General features: G+C 41.5%; 1 protein-coding gene across 50 annotated transcripts in view; it reads left to right on the forward strand.

Annotated features, from left to right (window-relative positions):
- Window positions 1-22271, forward strand: part of OBSCN (obscurin, cytoskeletal calmodulin and titin-interacting RhoGEF) — a 169429-nt gene that overhangs the window by 43286 nt on the left and 103872 nt on the right. For 45 of the 50 annotated variants that reach the window (XM_032477303.1, XM_032477305.1, XM_032477304.1 and 42 more), the window contains 6 exons: window positions 789-1064; window positions 4591-4866; window positions 8316-8591; window positions 12099-12374; window positions 15896-16171; window positions 19685-19960. In XM_032477303.1, coding sequence (XP_032333194.1) covers window positions 789-1064; window positions 4591-4866; window positions 8316-8591; window positions 12099-12374; window positions 15896-16171; window positions 19685-19960 — 1656 coding nt within the window. The remainder of the gene's footprint in view (window positions 1-788; window positions 1065-4590; window positions 4867-8315; window positions 8592-12098; window positions 12375-15895; window positions 16172-19684; window positions 19961-22271) is intronic. The other 5 variants (XM_032477320.1, XM_032477338.1, XM_032477339.1 and 2 more) reach the window with 2 other exon arrangements.

Raw genomic sequence — 22271 nt, forward strand, 5'->3', positions numbered from 1 at the left:
CAGAATAATGAAAGTTTTTAAAACAAAATAGAAATGCAGAAACCACAAAGGACAACTTGACATATTTGTGTGTAACAAAGCAATAACTTAATTTCACAAGAAACATTACAAAGGAGCGAAAAGGTAGGGCACAAAACTGAGTAGGATACATATATACGTAGCCATCAACATTCTGGCATTTAATTATATAAAAAGCTTCTAAACGAATATAAAAAAAAGAGGCAATGCTATGAAAATTAGGCAAAACTTGAACAGGGACACCACAGAAAAGCAAATACCAGGATGACCAAAATGATCACAAAGATTCCTCACCTCATGAGTCATCAGACCATGCAAGAGACAGCACAGGGGGTGTAGCCTCACTGCCACTAGGTTTCTGAGAGTTGCCAACCCTGAGATGGGCAAGGGGGTGGATCCTCAGGAAGTGTCCTTCACTGCAGGTGAGAACGTGGCCCGCACCAAGGTGAGGGAAAGGGTCTGGCCTCATCTAGGAAGGTTGAGGACTGCATGACTCCACAGCTCTGGTCCCAGAGGAGGTGGACATGGGAGATACCATTCCCAACTTCTCTCTGGAACAGCACGCACAGCTCAGGGGCAGAGTATAGAGATAAATTGTGTCCGTTGTTGAGAAGGTGGGAGAGCTTCTCCTGGCTGCACAGCTGGTGCACAGCCTTGAGAAGTTTCCTGTCTTCCTGCCTCCCTGGTGAGTGGTTCTTTCCCCAGTGCTGCATCTGCACTTAGATTCTATCTTTGACCCCGTGTGTCCCTCCCTCCCTGACTGTCCCCAGAGCCCTCGATGGTGTTTGCCAAGGAGCAGCCGGCACGCAGTGAAGTGCAGGCCGTGGCGGGGGCCAGTGCCACGCTGAGCTGCGAGGTGGCCCAGGCCCAGACGGAGGTGATGTGGTACAAGGACGGCAAGAAGCTGAGCTCCAGCTCGAAAGTGCGTGTTGAGGCCACGGGCCGTGGGCGGAGGCTGGTGGTGCAGCAGGTGGGCAAGGCAGACGCCGGGGAGTACAGCTGCGAGGCCGGGGGCCAGAAGGTCTCCTTCCATGTGGACGTCACAGGTCAGTTCTTGATGACACTAAGTCCACCTGTGTGTATGGGGTGGTAGGACTGGCTTACAGCCTCAACAGACTTTTGTGCACCTGCCATTAGATGTTCTCTCTTCATGTCTCTTCATATTAGGTCTTTAAAGTAGGAATGAATGAAAGAAGTCACTTCTGCCACAACAATATGCACTGGTAATGGGGAATTAACATAACAGCAGCCCCTGGCTGGTAGGAAGTATATATTTACTGCTGGTTTAGAGCCTGGAGAATTTCCCAGTCCCTTTCTCGTCATTCAGTTCTTCTTTTCCTGATTTTGTTTTTCTAGCTTAGTTGTGTTGTTTACATCATGTATTTCTATGTATTACCATAGTTCTCAGTGGCACTTCTTAAGAGGAAGCTAGCACACAGGAAGGCTCATTATTTAGGTGGACTCTAGTTTTGTTCTGAAATGGGAGATAGGTTATATCAATACTGAATAGGTGGGGAGTGATGGAAAGAAACTGTTCAAGCTTGAACCTGTTTGTGGAGTTATGACTCTTGGCCTGTGGCTGCTTGTGTAGCAGGCTGTCAGGGTAGATATGAGGGAGTGTATCTGCTAATCCCAGGACCAGAAAGTCTCATTCCACGTATATATCTTTCATCAGTTATCAGGGATACCAATTGGCTTATTTGGTAGTGACAATGGGACAGCCTTGTTGCACAGTCAGACCCTGTTGCCTTTTTTATGTATATTAATTTCTTGAACTCTCCTGTCTTCCACTTTCCATTTTCACAGCCAATATTTGGTCAAGAAAGCATGAGCAAGTGGTGGATGTGCCGGGAGAAGGGCTGTTCTTTTACACCGTGTATTATTTTCCATGTCATAATGCTTAGTCACATTTTCCCAGAACATGTTCAGACTTCATTGGTGTTTCCTGGTTTCTAGGAGTCTGCTTCTATCTGATGCAGAGGGCTAAGGTAGACCAGATGTCTCTCTCCTGGGGTGGTTCTGGTAGATCATATTCATAGTTACCTGGCACACTGGAGAGTTCATGTGAGCAAGATATGTGAATTTATTGACCCAGGATAAGGGGAAATTTTGGCTTCACATAATACTTCAATTATTTCAAGACTGCACTTTGGGTTGTCAAAGTAATAATTGTCTGGGACACCTGTTTTCATGTGGGTATGGAAGCTTTCTGCACACACATGATGTACCAAATTCACAAAGAGTAGAAGATTACGACTTGATCAGTTCCAAAAATCTATATCAACTCACACAGGAAAAATAGAGAAGTTGTGCAGTCCATAACCTTTTGAATAAATGGAACCACAATAAATAATCTTCTCACACAATAATATCGAAGTCCAGTGGCTCTACTCTTAAATTGTACTGAGTATTCTATAAAAAAAATTATTCCATGTTCATATAGATTCTTCTGTAGTATTGAAAAATGAGATACATTAATTCATTTTTTTTGTAGATAGCATATCATACCTACGAAAATCTGATAAGATAAACAGGAAGAATTAACACAGGTTAATCTCTTGATGATGTCAGCAATAATATCTTTTAAAAAGTAGTAGGAAGCTGAATTTAACAATTTATCAAAAGGATTATCCACTGTGACAACAGTCATACTCCAGGAGTGCAAGTTTGGTTTAACACAAGAAACACTAGTAACTCAATAGAAAGCTAGACTTGAACCAAATAAAAGAGAAAAATGATACGATTTCCCCAATTTAATTGGAAAATAAAATTACTCAATAAAATATAACATCATATATCCAGGAGATGTACTTGACAAAATTTAACATCAATTCCTGCCATAAAATTCACCAAAGTATAAATGAATGGTTGTTCCTTCATTTAATTATTGGTAGTAGAAAATAAACTAACCAGCATCACACATAAAATGAAAGCTTGAGAGCACTGCGTATGAAGTAGGGAACAAGGCAAGGAAGCCAACTGTCACCACTTTAATGCTACGTTTACAGCCCATTTAAGGGGGAAATAAAACAAAAGATTAACACTTGGGAAAATAAAACATGGCAGTCACAGATGATATGATTATCAGTTTAGAAAATCTAGGAATATGAATTACTACACTAATGAGAGAATAGGGAAAGTTTACTGCAGGGAAATATTAATATACAGAAACAATTCTGTACCTATCTATAAGAAAGAAGAAACTACAAAATGAAATTTGGGAAGAGTTACAATAACATTAGACATACCCTGTCATTAATTCCAAGTCTAAGACAGGGTCTTGAGCCTCTTTGTAGGCAAAATTGTTAAATATTGTTGAGAGGCAGAGAAAAAGATAAAAATGAATGGATAAAAATCTGTGGAAGACACAGAGGTATTCAATCCCTGGCAAAACCCAAATCACAGTTCTTATGGGTGTGAGAATATTGACAAGTTGGGTGCAAAGGCCAAGGAGATCAAGCCAGTCTTGAAGAACAGAGTGTGGACATTTACTCTAACCTATGTCAGGACTTCATTTTTTAAATCAATATGCTGCAGCAATTTAGACAAGTGGCTCTCAATGCAGAGATAGGCAAACAACCAAAAGAAATGGAATATGGAGCTCAGATTGTGCTGTAGAGAAAGGAGGGGCTTTTCCTAATTGGTCTTAAGAACATTAACTATATAGAAACATAGAATGGAAATCTACCTCATATCACATGAAGAATAAACCCTAGGAAGTTTAGAGACCTCCATGGGGATGGTAAAACAAGTTTGTTTAATCAGATAATATAGATTATTTAATGACCTCAGGATAATGAAAGATCTTAAAACAGAAGATAAATGCAGAAACCACAAAGGACAACTTGACATATTTGCCTGCAACTGATAACTTAATTTCACCAGAAACATTACAAAGGAGCAAAAAAGTAGGGCAGAAAAATGGGGAGGATGTATACACATGTAACCGTCAACATTCTGGTATTTAATTATATAAAAGCTCCGAAATGAATATGAAAAAGTTGGGCAATGCTATGAAAATTAGGCAAAACTTGAACAGTGACACCACAGAAGAGCAAACCACAGAAGGACCAAAATGATCACAAAGATTCCTCTCCTTGTAAGTCACCAGGACCATGCAAGAGACAGCACAGGGGGTGTAGCCTCACTGCCACTAGATTTCCAAGAGTTAACAGCCCTGAGATGGGCAAGGGGGCAGATCCTCAGGAAGTGTCCTTCACTGCAGGAGAGAACGTGGCCCGCACCAAGGTGAGGGAAAGGGTCTGGCCTCATCTAGGAAGGGTGAGGACTGCATGACTCCACAGCTCCGGTCCCAGAGGAGGTGGGCATAGCAGAAGCTGTTCCCAAGGTGTCTCTGGAACAGCACGCACAGCTCAGGGACAGAGTGTAGACATAAATTATGTCCCTGGTTGTTGAGAAGATGGGAGAGCTTCTCTAGGCCGCACAGCTGGTGCACAGCCTTGAGAAGTTTCCTGTCTTCCTGCCTCCCTGGTGAGTGGTTCTTTCGCTGGTGCTGCATCTTCACTTAGATTCTATCTTTGACCTTATGAATCCCTCCTTGCCTGTCCCCAGAGCCCTCGGCGGTGTTTGCCAAGGAGCAGCCGGCACGCAGTGAAGTACAGGCCATGGCGGGGGCCAGTGCCACACTGAGCTGCGAGGTGGCCCAGGCCCAGACGGAGGTGACGTGGTACAAGGACGGCAAGAAGCTGAGTTCAAGCTCGAAAGTGCGTGTGGAGGCCATGGGCTGCACCCGGAGGCTGGTGGTGCAGAAAGCAGGCAAAGCAGACGCCGGGGAGTACAGCTGCGAGGCCAGGGGCCAGAAGGTCTCCTTCCACCTGGACATCACAGGTCAGTTCTTCACAATACTAAGTCCACCTGTGTCTACCAGATGATAGCACTGGCTTACAGCCTCAACAGACTTTTGTGCACCTGCCATTAGATGTCCTCTCATCACGTCTCTTCATGTTTGGTGTATAAAGTAGGAATGAAAGGAAAAAGTCACTTCTGCCACATCAGCATGCTTTGCTAATGGGGAATTAACATAACAGCAGCCCCTGGCTGAAAGGGAGTATATATTTCACTGCTGGTTTAGAGCCTGGAGAAGTTTTCAGTCCCTTTCTCACCATTCAGTGCTTTTCCTGATTTTGTTTTTGTGACTTTGCTGTGTTTTTCACCCTGTGAACCTCTATGTGTTATCATAGTTCCCAGCGGGATTTCTTAAGGGGCAGCTGATACACAGGAAGGTTCATTAATTTTGATGGACTCGAGTTTTATTTTGAAACGAGAGGTAGCTTATAAGAAGACTGAATAGGTGGGAGAAGGATGGAAAGAAACTGTGCTCAAGCTTGAACGTGTTTGTGGAGTTATGGTTCTTGGACTGTGGCTGTTTGTGCAGCAGGCTGGCAAGGTAAACATGAACGAGCGTATCTGCTAATCCCAGGACAGGAAAGTCTCCTTCCATGCATGTATTTTTCATCGGTTGTCAGGGATACCAGTTGGCATTATATGGTAGTAAAAATGGGACAGCCTTGTTGCCCAGCCCTGTTGCTCCTTTTATGTGTATTAATTTCTTGAAATCTCTTATCTTCCAACCTTCCGTTTACACAGCCAACGTTTCATCAAGAAAGCATGGACAAGTGGTGGATGTGGAAGGAGGGGGCTGTTCTTTTATACCATGTATAGTTTTCCATGTCATAATGCTTAGTCACATTTTTCCAGCACATGTTCAGACTCCATTGGTGTTGCTTCGTTTTAGAAGTGTGGCTCTATGTGATGCAGAGGGCTGAGGTAGACCAGATGTCTCTCTCCTTGGGTTGTTTTGGCAGATCATGTCTATATTTATCTGGCACACTGGGAAGTTCCTACAAACAAGAGATATTTGAATTCATTGAACCAGGATAAGGGGAAATTTTGGCTTCACATAATACTTGGAATTATTTCAAGACTGCACTTTGGGTTGTCAAAGGGTTCTCTGGGACACCTATTTTCACATGGATATGGAAGCTCTCTGCACACACATGTGTGTACCAAATTCTCAAAGAGTAGAGGATTACAAATTCATCAATTCCAAAAATCTGTATCAACTCACACAAGAAAAATAGAGAAGTTGTACAGTCCATAACCTTTTGAATAAATGGAACTATAATAAATAGTCTTGTTGCAGAATAATATCTAAGTCCAGTGGCTCTACTCTTAAATTGTACTGAGAATTCTATAAAGAAATCATTCCATGTTCATACAGATTCTTCTGTAGTATTGAGAAGTGAGATACACTAATTCATTTTCTGTAGATAACATATCATTCCTACCAAATTCAGATAAGGTGAACAGGACAAATTAGCACAGGTTAATCTCTTGATAATATCAACAATAGTATTTTTAAAAAATAGTAGCAAATTGAATTTAACGATTTATGAAAAGCATAATCCATTATGACAACAGTCATACTCCAGGAGTGCAAGGTTGGTTTAACCATAACAGGAAACATTAGAAACTCAGTAGGAAGCTTGATATGAACCAAATAAAAGAAAAAATGATACGACTTCCCCAATACATGGAGAATAAAACATATTCAATATAATATACTGTCATAAATCCAGGAACAGTACTTGATAAAATTTAACATCCATACCTGCCATAAAATTTTTTCCAAAGGATAATTAAAGGGTTCTCTATTAATAATTAATAATTGATAGTAAAAAAAAATCTAGCTAACATCACACATGAATTGAAATCTTGAAAGCATTACATATGATTAGGGAACAAGGCAAGGAAGTCAACTGTCACCATTTTAATGCTACATTTACAGCACACTTAGGAGGGAAATAAAACAAAAGATTAAAATTTGGGAAAATAAAACATGGAAGTCGCAGATGATGTAACAGTTTAGAAACTCTAAGAACATTAATTACTATACTTAATGAGAGAGTTGGGAATCATTACTGCATGTAAATTCTACTGTGCAGAAAACAATTCCGTATGTATGTATCGAAACAAGAAACTAGAAAATGAAAGTTTAGAAAAATTGCAATAACAGTAGATGGATCATCTTACCAACTTTAAGTCTAATAAAGATCTTCTGCCTACTTGTGGTTAAAATTATTAAACATTTTTAGAGGCATTGAAAAAGATATGAATAAATACATAAATTCTGTGGAAGACCCAGAGGTGTTCAATTTCCTAGTTGATTGCAAAGGCCAAGGAGAGTCAAGCCAGTCTTGAAGAACAAAGTGGGGACATTTGCTGTAACTTATATCAAGACTTTTAAAAAAAGGTACAGCAATTTGAACAAGTGGATTTAAATGCAGAGAACAGCAGAAAGGAATGGAATTCACATTGAGTTGTAGAGAGGGGATGGTCTTTTCCTAAGTGATGTGAAGACCACTAAGCATTTAGGAAAATAGAAGAAAATTGAAATTAGCCTCATACCACCCAGTCAATCCTAGGCAGGTAGAGACGTGAGTGGGAATGGTCAAACAAGCCTTTTATCAGATAATATGGTTAAATGGCCTCAGAAATGAAAGTTTTAAAACAAAATAGAAATGCAGAAACCACAAAGGACAACTTGACATATTTGAGTATAACAAACCAGTAACTTAATTTTACCGGAAACATGACAAAAGAGCAAAAAGGTAGGGCAGAAAAATGAGAAGGATATATACACACGTAACCATCAACATTCTGGTATTTAATTATATAAAAAAAACTAAACGAATAGGAAAAAGAGCAGCAGTGCTTTGAAAATTAAGCAAGACTTGAACAGTGACACCACAGAAGAGCAAACCACAGAAGGACCAAAATGATCACAAAGATTCCTCTCCTTGTGAGTCATCAGAACGATGCGAGAGACAGCACAGGGCATGTAGCCTCACTGCCACTAGATTCCCAAGAGTTGACAACCCAAGAGGGTGGGCAAGGAGGTGGATCCTCAGGAAGTGTCCTTCACTGCGGGTGAGAACGTGGCCTGCACCAAGGTGAGGGAAAGGGTCTGGCCTCATCTAGGAAGGGTGAGGACTCCATGACTCCACTGCTCCTGTCCCAGAGGAGGTGGACATGGGAGAAGCCGTTCCCAACGTGTGTCTGGAACAGCATGCAGAGCTCAGTTGCAGAGTGTAGACATAAATTATGTCCCTCGTTTTTGAGAAGGCAGGAGAGCTACCCTAGGTCGCACAGCTGGTGCGCAGCCTAGAGAAGTTTCTTGTCTTCCTGCCTCCCTGGTGAGTGGTTCTTTCCCCAGTGCTGCATCTGCACTTAGATTCTATCTTTGACCCTATGAATCCCTCCCTGCCTGTCCCCAGAGCCCTCGGTGGTGTTTGCCAAGGAGCAGCCGGCGCGCAGTGAAGTGCAGGCCGTGGCGGGGGCCAGTGCCACGCTGAGCTGCGAGGTGGCCCAGGCCCAGACGGAGGTGACGTGGTACAAGGACGGCAAGAAGCTGAGCTCCAGCTCAAAAGTGCGTGTGGAGGCCACGGGCTGTGGGCGGAGGCTGGTGGTGCAGCAGGCGGGCAAGGCGGACGCCGGGGAGTACAGCTGCGAGGCCGGGGGCCAGAGGGTCTCCTTCCGCCTGGACGTCACAGGTCAGCTCTTGATGATACTAAGTCCACGTGTGTGTACGGGTTGATAGGACTGGCTTACAGCCTCAACAGACTTTTGTGCACCTGCCATGTGACGTCCTCTCATCATGTCTCTTCAAGTTAGGTCTATAAATTAGAAATGGAAGGAAAATGTCACTTTTGCCACAACAATATGTGCTGGTAATGGGGAATTAACATAACAACAGCCCCCGGCTGAAAGGGAATATATATTCTACTGCTGCTTTATGGCCTGGAGAATTTTTCAGTCCCTTTGTCACCATTCCGTGCTTCTTACCCTGATTTTGTTTTTTTGACTTACTTGTGTTTTTTCACCCCATGAACTTCTATGTATTATCATAGTTTCCAGTGGGGTTTCTTAAGGTGCAGTTGGCACACAGGAAGGTTCATTTTTTAGGTGGATTCCAGTTTATTCTGAAATTGAAGGAGCTTATATCAACACTGAATAGGTGGTAGAAGGATGGAAAGAAACTTTGTTGGAGCTTGAACGTGTTTGTGAAGCTTTGGCTCTTGAGCTAGGGCTGCTAGTGCAGCAGACTGGCAAGGTAGACAGTAGCAAATTCATCTGCTAATCCCAGGACCAGAAAGTCTCCTTCCATGTATATATTTTTCATCAGTTATCAAGGATGACAATTGGCATTATTTCATAGTGAGAATGGGACTGCCTTGTTGAACAGTCAGACCCTGTTGCTCTTTTTATGTGTATTAATTTTTTGAAATCTCCTGTCTTCCAAAGTTCCATTTAAATAGCCAGTGTTTGGTCAAGAAAGCATGGACGAGTTGTGGATGTGGAGGGAGATGGGCTGTTCTTTTACACTGTGTATTATTTTCCGTGCCATAATTCTTAGTCACATTTTTCCAGATAATATTCAGACTTCATTGGTGTTGCTTGGTTTCTAAGAGTTTACTCTATCTGATGCAGAGGGTTGAGGTAGACCAGATGTGTCTCTCCTGGGATTGTTCTGGCAGATCATCTCCATACCCATCTGGCACACTGGAGAGTTCCTGCAAAAAAGAGATGTTTCAATTCATTGAATCAGTTAAGGGGAAATTTTGACCACACATAATGCTTGGAATTATTTCCAGGCTGCACTTTGGGTTGTCAAAGTATTAATTGTCTGGGACACCTATTTTCACATGGATATGGAAGCTCTCTGCTCACACAGTGTATACCAAATTCACAAAGAGTAGAAGATTACACACTGATCAATTCCAAAAATCTATTATCAACTCACACAAGGAAAATAGACACTTTAAAATAAATGGAACCATAATAAATAATCTTGTTGCAGAATAATATCTAAGTCCAGTGGCTCTACTCTTAAATTGTACTGAGTATTCTGTAAAGAAATTTTTCCATGTTCATATAGATTCTTCTGTAGTATTGAGAAATGAGTTACACTAATTCATTTTTTTGTAGATAGCATATCATTCCTACCAAAATCCAATAAGGTGAATGGGAGGAATTAACACAGGTTAATCTCTTGATGATGTCAAGAATAATATATTTTAAAAATATTAGCACAGTGAATTTAGCAATTTATCAAAAGGGTTATCCACTATGACAATAGTCATACTCCAGGAATGCAAGGTTGGTTTAACACAAGAAACATTAGAAACTCAATAGAAAGCTTGACATTAACAGAATAAAAGAGAACAATGATACAATTTCCCCAATTTAAATGCAGAATAAAATTACTCAATAAAACATAACACCATAAATCCAGGAGATGTACTTGATAAAATTTAACATCTATTCTTGCCTGAAAATTTCTCCAAAGTATAAATAAATGGTTGTTCCTTCATTTAATAATTGGTAGTGGAAAATAAACTAGCTAGAATCACACATAAAGTGAAACCTTGACAGTACTGCATATGAAGTAGGGAACAAGACAAGGAAGCCAACTGTCACCGCTTTAATGCTATTTTACAGCACACTTGGGAGGACGTAAAATGAAAGATGAAAACTTGGGAAAATACAACATGAAATTCACAGATGATATGATTATCAATTTAGAAATCTAGGAACATGAATTACTACACTTAATGAGAGAGTTGTGAAAGATTACTGCATATAAATACTAATACAGAATCAATTCTATGTCTATATACATGAAACAAGAAATTAGAAGATGAACTTTGAAAAGAGTTACAATAACATTAGATATATCCTGTCATTAATTCCAAGTCTAAGAAAGGATCTTGGGATTCTTTGTAAGCAAAATTACTAAATATTGTGAGAGACAGAGAGAAGAATATAAATAAATGGATAAAAATCAGTGGACAACCCAGAGATGTTCAACCCCCAGTAAAACCCAAATAACAGCTCATTTGGGTGTGAGACTATTGACAAATTGATTGCAAAGGCCAGGGAGATTCAAGCCAGTCTTGAAGAACAAAGTGAGGACATTTACTCTAACCTATGTCAGGACTTCATTTTTTATTAATGCTACAGCAATTTAGACAAGTGGGTCCCAATGCAGAGATAGGCAAATAACACAAAGAAATGGAATGTTGAGCTCACATCGTGCTGTAGAGAAAGGAGGGGCTTTTCCTAATTGGTTTTAAGAGCATTAACTATACAGAAAAATAAAATTGAAATCGTCCTCATAACACACGAGAATCAACCCTGGCAGGTTAGAGACCTTCCGTGGGAATGGTAAAACGAGTTTGTGTAATCAGATAATATAGATTATTTAATGACCTCAGGATAATGAAAGATTTTAAAACAGAAGATAAATGCAGAAACCACAAAGGACAACTTGACATATTTGCCTGCAGTATGCCTAAAACTGATAACTTAATTTCACCAGAAACATTACAAAGGAGCGAAAAGCACAAAAATGGGGAAGATACATACACATGTAACCATCTGTCATTTAATTATGTAAAAAAAACTAAACGAATATGGAAAAGACAGTCAATGCTATTGAAACTGGGGCAAAACTTGAACAGTGACACCACAGAAGAGCAAACCACAGAAGGACCAAAATGATCACAAAGATTCCTCACCTTGTGAGTCATCAGGACCATGCAAGAGACAACACAGGGGGTGTAGCCTCACTGCCACTAGGTTTCCGAGAGTTGCCAACCCTGAGATGGGCAAGGGGGTGGATCCTCAGGAAGTGTCCTTCACTGCAGGTGAGAACGTGGCCCGCACCAAGGTGAGGGAAAGGGTCTGGCCTCATCTAGGAAGGGTGAGGACTGCATGACTCCACAGCGCCGGTCCCAGAGGAGATGTGCATGGGAGAAGCCGTTCCCAATGTCTTTCTGGAACAGCACGCACAGCTCAGGGGCAGAGTGTAGACATAAATTGTGTCCTTCATTGTTAAGAAGGCGGGAGAGCTTCTCTAGGCCGCACAGCTGGTGCGCAGCCTGGAGAAGTTTCCTGTCTTCCTGCCTCCCTGCTGAGTGGCTCTTTCGCTGGTGCTGCATCTTCACTTAGATGATATCTTTGACTCCATGTGTCCCTCTCTCCCTGCCTGTCCCCAGAGCCCTCGGTGGTGTTTGCCAAGGAGCAGACGGCACACAATGAAGTACAGGCCGTGGCAGGGGCCAGTGCCACACTGAGCTGCGAGGTGGCCCAAGCCCAGACGGAGGTGACGTGGTACAAGGACGGCAAGAAGCTGAGCTCCAGCTCGAAAGTGCATGTGGAGGCCACAGGCCGCACCCGGAGGCTGGTGGTGCAGCAGGCGGGCAAGGCGGACGCCGGGGAGTACAGCTGCGAGGCCGGGGGCCAGAGGGTCTCCTTCCACCTGGGTGTCACAGGTCAGTTCTTGAGGATACTAAGTCCACCTGTGTGTACGGGATGATAGGGCTGGCTTACAGCCTCAACAGGCTTTTGTGCACCTGCTATTAGGCATCCTCTCGTCACGTCTCTTCATGTTAGGTCTATAAATTAGAAATGGAAGGAAAAAGTCACTTCTGCCACATCAGCATGCTTTGCTTAGGGGGAATTAATATAACAGCAGCCCCTGGCTGGTAGGGAGTATATATTTCACTGCTGTTTTAGAGCCTGGAGAATTTTCCAGTCCCTCTCTCATTGTTCAGTTCTTCTTGTCCTGATTTTGTCTTTCTGACTTACTTGTGTCTTTTCACCCCGTGTACTTCTATGTGTTATCATAGTTCCCAATGGGATTTCTTAAGGCCCAGCTGGCACACAGGAAGGTTCATTTTTTAAGTGGACTCCAGCTTTATTCTGAAATGGGAAGTAGCTTACATCAAGACTGAATAGGTGGGAGAAGGATTGATAGGAGCTGTGCTCGAGGTTGAACATGTTTGTGGAGTTTTGGCTCTTGAGCTGTGGCTGCTTATGCTGTAGACTGGCAGGGTAGACACTAGCGAGTGTATCTGCTAATCCCAGGACCAGAAAGTCTCCTTACATGTATATATTTTTCACTGGTTATCGGGAATTCCAAATTGGCTTTATTTGGTAGTGAGAATGGGACAGCCTTATTGTGCAGTCAGACCCTGGTGCTCCTCTTATGTGTATTAATATCATAAACCTCCTCTATTCCAAGCTTCCATTTTTTGGCCAGTGTTTGGTCAAGTAAGCATGGATGAGTGGTGGATATGGAGAGAGAGGGGCTGCTCTTTTACACCTTGTATTATTTTTCGTGTCATAATGCTTAGTCGCATTATTGCAGCGCATGTTCAGACTCCATTGGTCTTCCTTCATTTCTAGGAGTCTGGCTTATTTGATGCGTAGGGCTAATGTAGACCAGATGTTCCTCTCCTGGAATTATTCTGGCAGATCAAGTAGATACTTACCTGGCACACTGGAGAGTCCTGTGAACAACAGATGTTTGAATTTATTGAACCAGTTAAGGGGAAATTTTGACCACACATAATACTTTGAATCATTTCCAGTCTGTACTTTGGATTGTCATAGTTTAATTGTCTGAGACAGCTATTTTCACATAGTTATGGAAGCTCTCTGCACACAGATGTGTGTACCAAATTCAGAAGGAGTAGAGGATTACAAATCGATCAATTCCAAAAATCTGTATCAACTCACACAAGGAAAATAGCCACTTTAGAATAAATGGAACCATACTAAATAATCTTGTCACAGAACAATATCTAAGTCCAGTGGCTCTACTCTTTAATTGTGCTGAGTATTCTATAAAGAAGCTATTCCATATTCATATAGATTTTCCATAGTATTGAGAAATGAGTTACACTAATTCATTTTTTTTTTGTAGATAGCATATCATTCCTACCGAAATCCAATAAGGTGAATGGGAGGAATTAATGCAGGTTAATCTCTTGATGATGTCAAGAATAATATATTTAAAAAATATTAGCACAGTGAATTTAGCAATTTATTAAAAGGGTTAGCCACTATGGCAATGGTTATACTCCAGGAGTGCAAGGTTGGTTTAACACAAGAAACATTAGAAACTCAATAGAAAGCTTGACATTAACAGAATAACAGAGAACAATAATACAATTTCTCCAATTTAAGTGGAGAGTAAAATAACTCAATAAAATGTAACACCGTAAATCCAGGAGATGTACGTGATAAAATTTAACAACAATTCTTGCTGTAATAATTTCTCCAAGGTATAAATAAATGGTTGTTCCTTCATTTAATAATTGTTAGTGGAAAACAAACCAGCTAGCATCACGCATAAAGTGAAAGCTTGACAGCACTGCCTATGAAGTAGGGAGCAAGACAAGGAAGCCAGCTGGCACCACTTTCATGCTACATTTACAGCACACTTAGGGGGGAAATAAAATGAAAGATGGAAACTTGGGAAAATAAAACATGTTTTTGCAGATGATATGATTATCAATTTAGAAAATCCAGGAACATGAATTACTACACTTGATGAGACAGTTGAGAAATATTACTGCATATAAATATTAATACAGAGAAACAACTATCTATATACAAGAAACAAGAAAGTAGAAAATGAAATTTGAGAAGAGTTACAATAACACTAGATACATCATGTCACCAATTCGAAATCTAAGACAGGGTCTTGGGACTCTTTGTAGGCAAAATTATTAAGTATTCTTGAGAGGCAGAGGAAAAGATATAAATAAATGGATAAAAATCTGCGGAAGATCCAGAGATGTTCGACCCCCCGCAAAAACCAAAAAACCCAAATCACAGTTCTCTTGAGTGTGAGACTAGTGACAAGTTAATTGCAAAGGCCAAGGAGATTCAAGCCAGTCTTGAAGGACATAGCGGGGACATTTGCTGTAACCTATGTCAGGACTTCATTTTTTATTAACGCTACAGCAGTTTAGACAAGTGGGTCTCAATGTAGAGATAGGCAAACAACACAAAGAAATGGAATGTTGAGCTCACATCGTGCTGTAGAGAAAGGAGGGGCTTTTCCTAATTGGTCTTAAGAACATTAACTATACAGAAAAATGTAATTGAAATCTACCTCATACCACACGAAGAATCAACCCTGGGCAGGTTAGAGACCTCCGTGGGAATGGTAAAACGAGTTTGTGTAATCAGATAATATAGATTATTTAATGACCTCAGGATAATGAAAGATTTTAAAACAGAAGATAAATGCAGAAACCACAAAGGACAACTTGACATATTTGCCTGCAGTATGCCTAAAACTGATAACTTAATTTCACCAGAAACATTACAAAGGAGCGAAAAGCACAAAAATGGGGAAGATACATACACATGTAACCATCTGTCATTTAATTATGTAAAAAAAAACTAAACGAATATGGAAAAGACAGTCAATGCTATTGAAACTGGGGCAAAACTTGAACAGTGACACCACAGAAGAGCAAACCACAGAAGGACCAAAATGATCACAAAGATTCCTCACCTTGTGAGTCATCAGGACCATGCAAGAGACAACACAGGGGGTGTAGCCTCACTGCCACTAGGTTTCCGAGAGTTGCCAACCCTGAGATGGGCAAGGGGGTGGATCCTCAGGAAGTGTCCTTCACTGCAGGTGAGAACGTGGCCCGCACCAAGGTGAGGGAAAGGGTCTGGCCTCATCTAGGAAGGGTGAGGACTGCATGACTCCACAGCGCCGGTCCCAGAGGAGATGTGCATGGGAGAAGCCGTTCCCAATGTCTTTCTGGAACAGCACGCACAGCTCAGGGGCAGAGTGTAGACATAAATTGTGTCCTTCATTGTTAAGAAGGCGGGAGAGCTTCTCTAGGCCGCACAGCTGGTGCGCAGCCTGGAGAAGTTTCCTGTCTTCCTGCCTCCCTGCTGAGTGGCTCTTTCGCTGGTGCTGCATCTTCACTTAGATGATATCTTTGACTCCATGTGTCCCTCTCTCCCTGCCTGTCCCCAGAGCCCTCGGTGGTGTTTGCCAAGGAGCAGACGGCACACAATGAAGTACAGGCCGTGGCAGGGGCCAGTGCCACACTGAGCTGCGAGGTGGCCCAGGCCCAGACGGAGGTGACGTGGTACAAGGACGGCAAGAAGCTGAGCTCCAGCTCGAAAGTGCGTGTCGAGGCCACGGGCTGCACCCGGAGGCTGGTGGTGCAGCAGGCGGGCAAAGCAGATGCTGGGGAGTACAGCTGCGAGGCCGGGGGCCAGAGGGTCTCCTTCCACCTGGGTGTCACAGGTCAGTTCTTGAGGATACTAAGTCCATCTGTGTTTACAGGATGATAGGACTGGCTTACAGCCTCTACAGACTTTTGTGCAACTGCTGTTAGGTGTCCTCTCATCACGTCTCTTCATTGTAGGTCTATAAATTAGAATGGAAGGAAAAAGTCACTTCTGCCACATCAGCAGGCTTTGCTAATGGGGAATTAACATAACAGCAGCCCCTGGCTGGAAGGGACTATATATTTCACTGCTGGTTTAGAGCCTGTAGAATTTTCCAGTCCCTTTCTCATTGTTCAGTTTTTCTTGTCCTGATTTTTGTTTCTGATTTTGTTGTGTTTCTTCACCCCGTGTACTTCTATGTGTTATCATAGTCCCAGTGGGATTTCTTAAGGGTCAGCTGGCACACAGGGAAGGTTGATTTTTTAGGTGGACTCCAGCTTTATTCTGAAATGGGAGGTAGGTTATATCAAGACTGAACAGGTAGGGGAAGGATGGAAAGAAACTGTGGGCTAGCTTGAACGTGTTTGTGGAGTTATGGCTCTTTGGCTGTGGCTGCTTGTGTATCAGGCTGGCAAGGTAGACATTAGCGAGTGTATCTGCTAATCCCAGAAAGTCTCCTTACATGTATATATTTTTCACTGGTTATCGGGAATTCCAAATTGGCTTTATTTGGTAGTGAGAATGGGACAGCCTTATTGTGCAGTCAGACCCTGGTGCTCCTCTTATGTGTATTAATATCATAAACCTCCTCTATTCCAAGCTTCCATTTTTTGGCCAGTGTTTGGTCAAGTAAGCATGGATGAGTGGTGGATATGGAGAGAGAGGGGCTGCTCTTTTACACCTTGTATTATTTTTCGTGTCATAATGCTTAGTCGCATTATTGCAGCGCATGTTCAGACTCCATTGGTCTTCCTTCATTTCTTGGAGTCTGGCTTATTTGATGCGTAGGGCTAATGTAGACCAGATGTTCCTCTCCTGGAATTATTCTGGCAGATCAAGTAGATACTTACCTGGCACACTGGAGAGTCCTGTGAACAACAGATGTTTGAATTTATTGAACCAGTTAAGGGGAAATTTTGACCACACATAATACTTTGAATCATTTCCAGTCTGTACTTTGGATTGTCATAGTTTAATTGTCTGAGACAGCTATTTTCACATAGTTATGGAAGCTCTCTGCACACAGATGTGTGTACCAAATTCAGAAGGAGTAGAGGATTACAAATCGATCAATTCCAAAAATCTGTATCAACTCACACAAGGAAAATAGCCACTTTAGAATAAATGGAACCATACTAAATAATCTTGTCACAGAACAATATCTAAGTCCAGTGGCTCTACTCTTTAATTGTGCTGAGTATTCTATAAAGAAGCTATTCCATATTCATATAGATTTTCCATAGTATTGAGAAATGAGTTACACTAATTCATTTTTTTTTTGTAGATAGCATATCATTCCTACCGAAATCCAATAAGGTGAATGGGAGGAATTAATGCAGGTTAATCTCTTGATGATGTCAAGAATAATATATTTAAAAAATATTAGCACAGTGAATTTAGCAATTTATTAAAAGGGTTAGCCACTATGGCAATGGTTATACTCCAGGAGTGCAAGGTTGGTTTAACACAAGAAACATTAGAAACTCAATAGAAAGCTTGACATTAACAGAATAACAGAGAACAATAATACAATTTCTCCAATTTAAGTGGAGAGTAAAATAACTCAATAAAATGTAACACCGTAAATCCAGGAGATGTACGTGATAAAATTTAACAACAATTCTTGCTGTAATAATTTCTCCAAGGTATAAATAAATGGTTGTTCCTTCATTTAATAATTGTTAGTGGAAAACAAACCAGCTAGCATCACGCATAAAGTGAAAGCTTGACAGCACTGCCTATGAAGTAGGGAGCAAGACAAGGAAGCCAGCTGGCACCACTTTCATGCTACATTTACAGCACACTTAGGGGGGAAATAAAATGAAAGATGGAAACTTGGGAAAATAAAACATGTTTTTGCAGATGATATGATTATCAATTTAGAAAATCCAGGAACATGAATTACTACACTTGATGAGACAGTTGAGAAATATTACTGCATATAAATATTAATACAGAGAAACAACTATCTATATACAAGAAACAAGAAAGTAGAAAATGAAATTTGAGAAGAGTTACAATAACACTAGATACATCATGTCACCAATTCGAAATCTAAGACAGGGTCTTGGGACTCTTTGTAGGCAAAATTATTAAGTATTCTTGAGAGGCAGAGGAAAAGATATAAATAAATGGATAAAAATCTGCGGAAGATCCAGAGATGTTCGACCCCCCGCAAAAACCAAAAAACCCAAATCACAGTTCTCTTGAGTGTGAGACTAGTGACAAGTTAATTGCAAAGGCCAAGGAGATTCAAGCCAGTCTTGAAGGACATAGCGGGGACATTTGCTGTAACCTATGTCAGGACTTCATTTTTTATTAACGCTACAGCAGTTTAGACAAGTGGGTCTCAATGTAGAGATAGGCAAACAACACAAAGAAATGGAATGTTGAGCTCACATCGTGCTGTAGAGAAAGGAGGGGCTTTTCCTAATTGGTCTTAAGAACATTAACTATACAGAAAAATGTAATTGAAATCTACCTCATACCACACGAAGAATCAACCCTGGGCAGGTTAGAGACCTCCGTGGGAATGGTAAAACGAGTTTGTGTAATCAGATAATATAGATTATTTAATGACCTCAGGATAATGAAAGATTTTAAAACAGAAGATAAATGCAGAAACCACAAAGGACAACTTGACATATTTGCCTGCAGTATGCCTAAAACTGATAACTTAATTTCACCAGAAACATTACAAAGGAGCGAAAAGCACAAAAATGGGGAAGATACATACACATGTAACCATCTGTCATTTAATTATGTAAAAAAAAACTAAACGAATATGGAAAAGACAGTCAATGCTATTGAAACTGGGGCAAAACTTGAACAGTGACACCACAGAAGAGCAAACCACAGAAGGACCAAAATGATCACAAAGATTCCTCACCTTGTGAGTCATCAGGACCATGCAAGAGACAACACAGGGGGTGTAGCCTCACTGCCACTAGGTTTCCGAGAGTTGCCAACCCTGAGATGGGCAAGGGGGTGGATCCTCAGGAAGTGTCCTTCACTGCAGGTGAGAACGTGGCCCGCACCAAGGTGAGGGAAAGGGTCTGGCCTCATCTAGGAAGGGTGAGGACTGCATGACTCCACAGCGCCGGTCCCAGAGGAGATGTGCATGGGAGAAGCCGTTCCCAATGTCTTTCTGGAACAGCACGCACAGCTCAGGGGCAGAGTGTAGACATAAATTGTGTCCTTCATTGTTAAGAAGGCGGGAGAGCTTCTCTAGGCCGCACAGCTGGTGCGCAGCCTGGAGAAGTTTCCTGTCTTCCTGCCTCCCTGCTGAGTGGCTCTTTCGCTGGTGCTGCATCTTCACTTAGATGATATCTTTGACTCCATGTGTCCCTCTCTCCCTGCCTGTCCCCAGAGCCCTCGGTGGTGTTTGCCAAGGAGCAGACGGCACACAATGAAGTACAGGCCGTGGCAGGGGCCAGTGCCACACTGAGCTGCGAGGTGGCCCAGGCCCAGACGGAGGTGACGTGGTACAAGGACGGCAAGAAGCTGAGCTCCAGCTCGAAAGTGCGTGTCGAGGCCACGGGCTGCACCCGGAGGCTGGTGGTGCAGCAGGCGGGCAAAGCAGATGCTGGGGAGTACAGCTGCGAGGCCGGGGGCCAGAGGGTCTCCTTCCACCTGGGTGTCACAGGTCAGTTCTTGAGGATACTAAGTCCATCTGTGTTTACAGGATGATAGGACTGGCTTACAGCCTCTACAGACTTTTGTGCAACTGCTGTTAGGTGTCCTCTCATCACGTCTCTTCATTGTAGGTCTATAAATTAGAATGGAAGGAAAAAGTCACTTCTGCCACATCAGCAGGCTTTGCTAATGGGGAATTAACATAACAGCAGCCCCTGGCTGGAAGGGACTATATATTTCACTGCTGGTTTAGAGCCTGTAGAATTTTCCAGTCCCTTTCTCATTGTTCAGTTTTTCTTGTCCTGATTTTTGTTTCTGATTTTGTTGTGTTTCTTCACCCCGTGTACTTCTATGTGTTATCATAGTCCCAGTGGGATTTCTTAAGGGTCAGCTGGCACACAGGGAAGGTTGATTTTTTAGGTGGACTCCAGCTTTATTCTGAAATGGGAGGTAGGTTATATCAAGACTGAACAGGTAGGGGAAGGATGGAAAGAAACTGTGGGCTAGCTTGAACGTGTTTGTGGAGTTATGGCTCTTTGGCTGTGGCTGCTTGTGTATCAGGCTGGCAAGGTAGACATTAGCGAGTGTATCTGCTAATCCCAGAAAGTCTCCTTACATGTATATATTTTTCACTGGTTATCGGGAATTCCAAATTGGCTTTATTTGGTAGTGAGAATGGGACAGCCTTATTGTGCAGTCAGACCCTGGTGCTCCTCTTATGTGTATTAATATCATAAACCTCCTCTATTCCAAGCTTCCATTTTTTGGCCAGTGTTTGGTCAAGTAAGCATGGATGAGTGGTGGATATGGAGAGAGAGGGGCTGCTCTTTTACACCTTGTATTATTTTTCGTGTCATAATGCTTAGTCGCATTATTGCAGCGCATGTTCAGACTCCATTGGTCTTCCTTCATTTCTTGGAGTCTGGCTTATTTGATGCGTAGGGCTAATGTAGACCAGATGTTCCTCTCCTGGAATTATTCTGGCAGATCAAGTAGATACTTACCTGGCACACTGGAGAGTCCTGTGAACAACAGATGTTTGAATTTATTGAACCAGTTAAGGGGAAATTTTGACCACACATAATACTTTGAATCATTTCCAGTCTGTACTTTGGATTGTCATAGTTTAATTGTCTGAGACAGCTATTTTCACATAGTTATGGAAGCTCTCTGCACACAGATGTGTGTACCAAATTCAGAAGGAGTAGAGGATTACAAATCGATCAATTCCAAAAATCTGTATCAACTCACACAAGGAAAATAGCCACTTTAGAATAAATGGAACCATACTAAATAATCTTGTCACAGAACAATATCTAAGTCCAGTGGCTCTACTCTTTAATTGTGCTGAGTATTCTATAAAGAAGCTATTCCATATTCATATAGATTTTCCATAGTATTGAGAAATGAGTTACACTAATTCATTTTTTTTTTGTAGATAGCATATCATTCCTACCGAAATCCAATAAGGTGAATGGGAGGAATTAATGCAGGTTAATCTCTTGATGATGTCAAGAATAATATATTTAAAAAATATTAGCACAGTGAATTTAGCAATTTATTAAAAGGGTTAGCCACTATGGCAATGGTTATACTCCAGGAGTGCAAGGTTGGTTTAACACAAGAAACATTAGAAACTCAATAGAAAGCTTGACATTAACAGAATAACAGAGAACAATAATACAATTTCTCCAATTTAAGTGGAGAGTAAAATAACTCAATAAAATGTAACACCGTAAATCCAGGAGATGTACGTGATAAAATTTAACAACAATTCTTGCTGTAATAATTTCTCCAAGGTATAAATAAATGGTTGTTCCTTCATTTAATAATTGTTAGTGGAAAACAAACCAGCTAGCATCACGCATAAAGTGAAAGCTTGACAGCACTGCCTATGAAGTAGGGAGCAAGACAAGGAAGCCAGCTGGCACCACTTTCATGCTACATTTACAGCACACTTAGGGGGGAAATAAAATGAAAGATGGAAACTTGGGAAAATAAAACATGTTTTTGCAGATGATATGATTATCAATTTAGAAAATCCAGGAACATGAATTACTACACTTGATGAGACAGTTGAGAAATATTACTGCATATAAATATTAATACAGAGAAACAACTATCTATATACAAGAAACAAGAAAGTAGAAAATGAAATTTGAGAAGAGTTACAATAACACTAGATACATCATGTCACCAATTCGAAATCTAAGACAGGGTCTTGGGACTCTTTGTAGGCAAAATTATTAAGTATTCTTGAGAGGCAGAGGAAAAGATATAAATAAATGGATAAAAATCTGCGGAAGATCCAGAGATGTTCG

The sequence above is a fragment of the Camelus ferus genome, chromosome 3 (genome assembly GCF_009834535.1).
Source record: "Camelus ferus isolate YT-003-E chromosome 3, BCGSAC_Cfer_1.0, whole genome shotgun sequence".
NCBI classification, from domain to species: Eukaryota; Metazoa; Chordata; class Mammalia; order Artiodactyla; family Camelidae; genus Camelus; species Camelus ferus.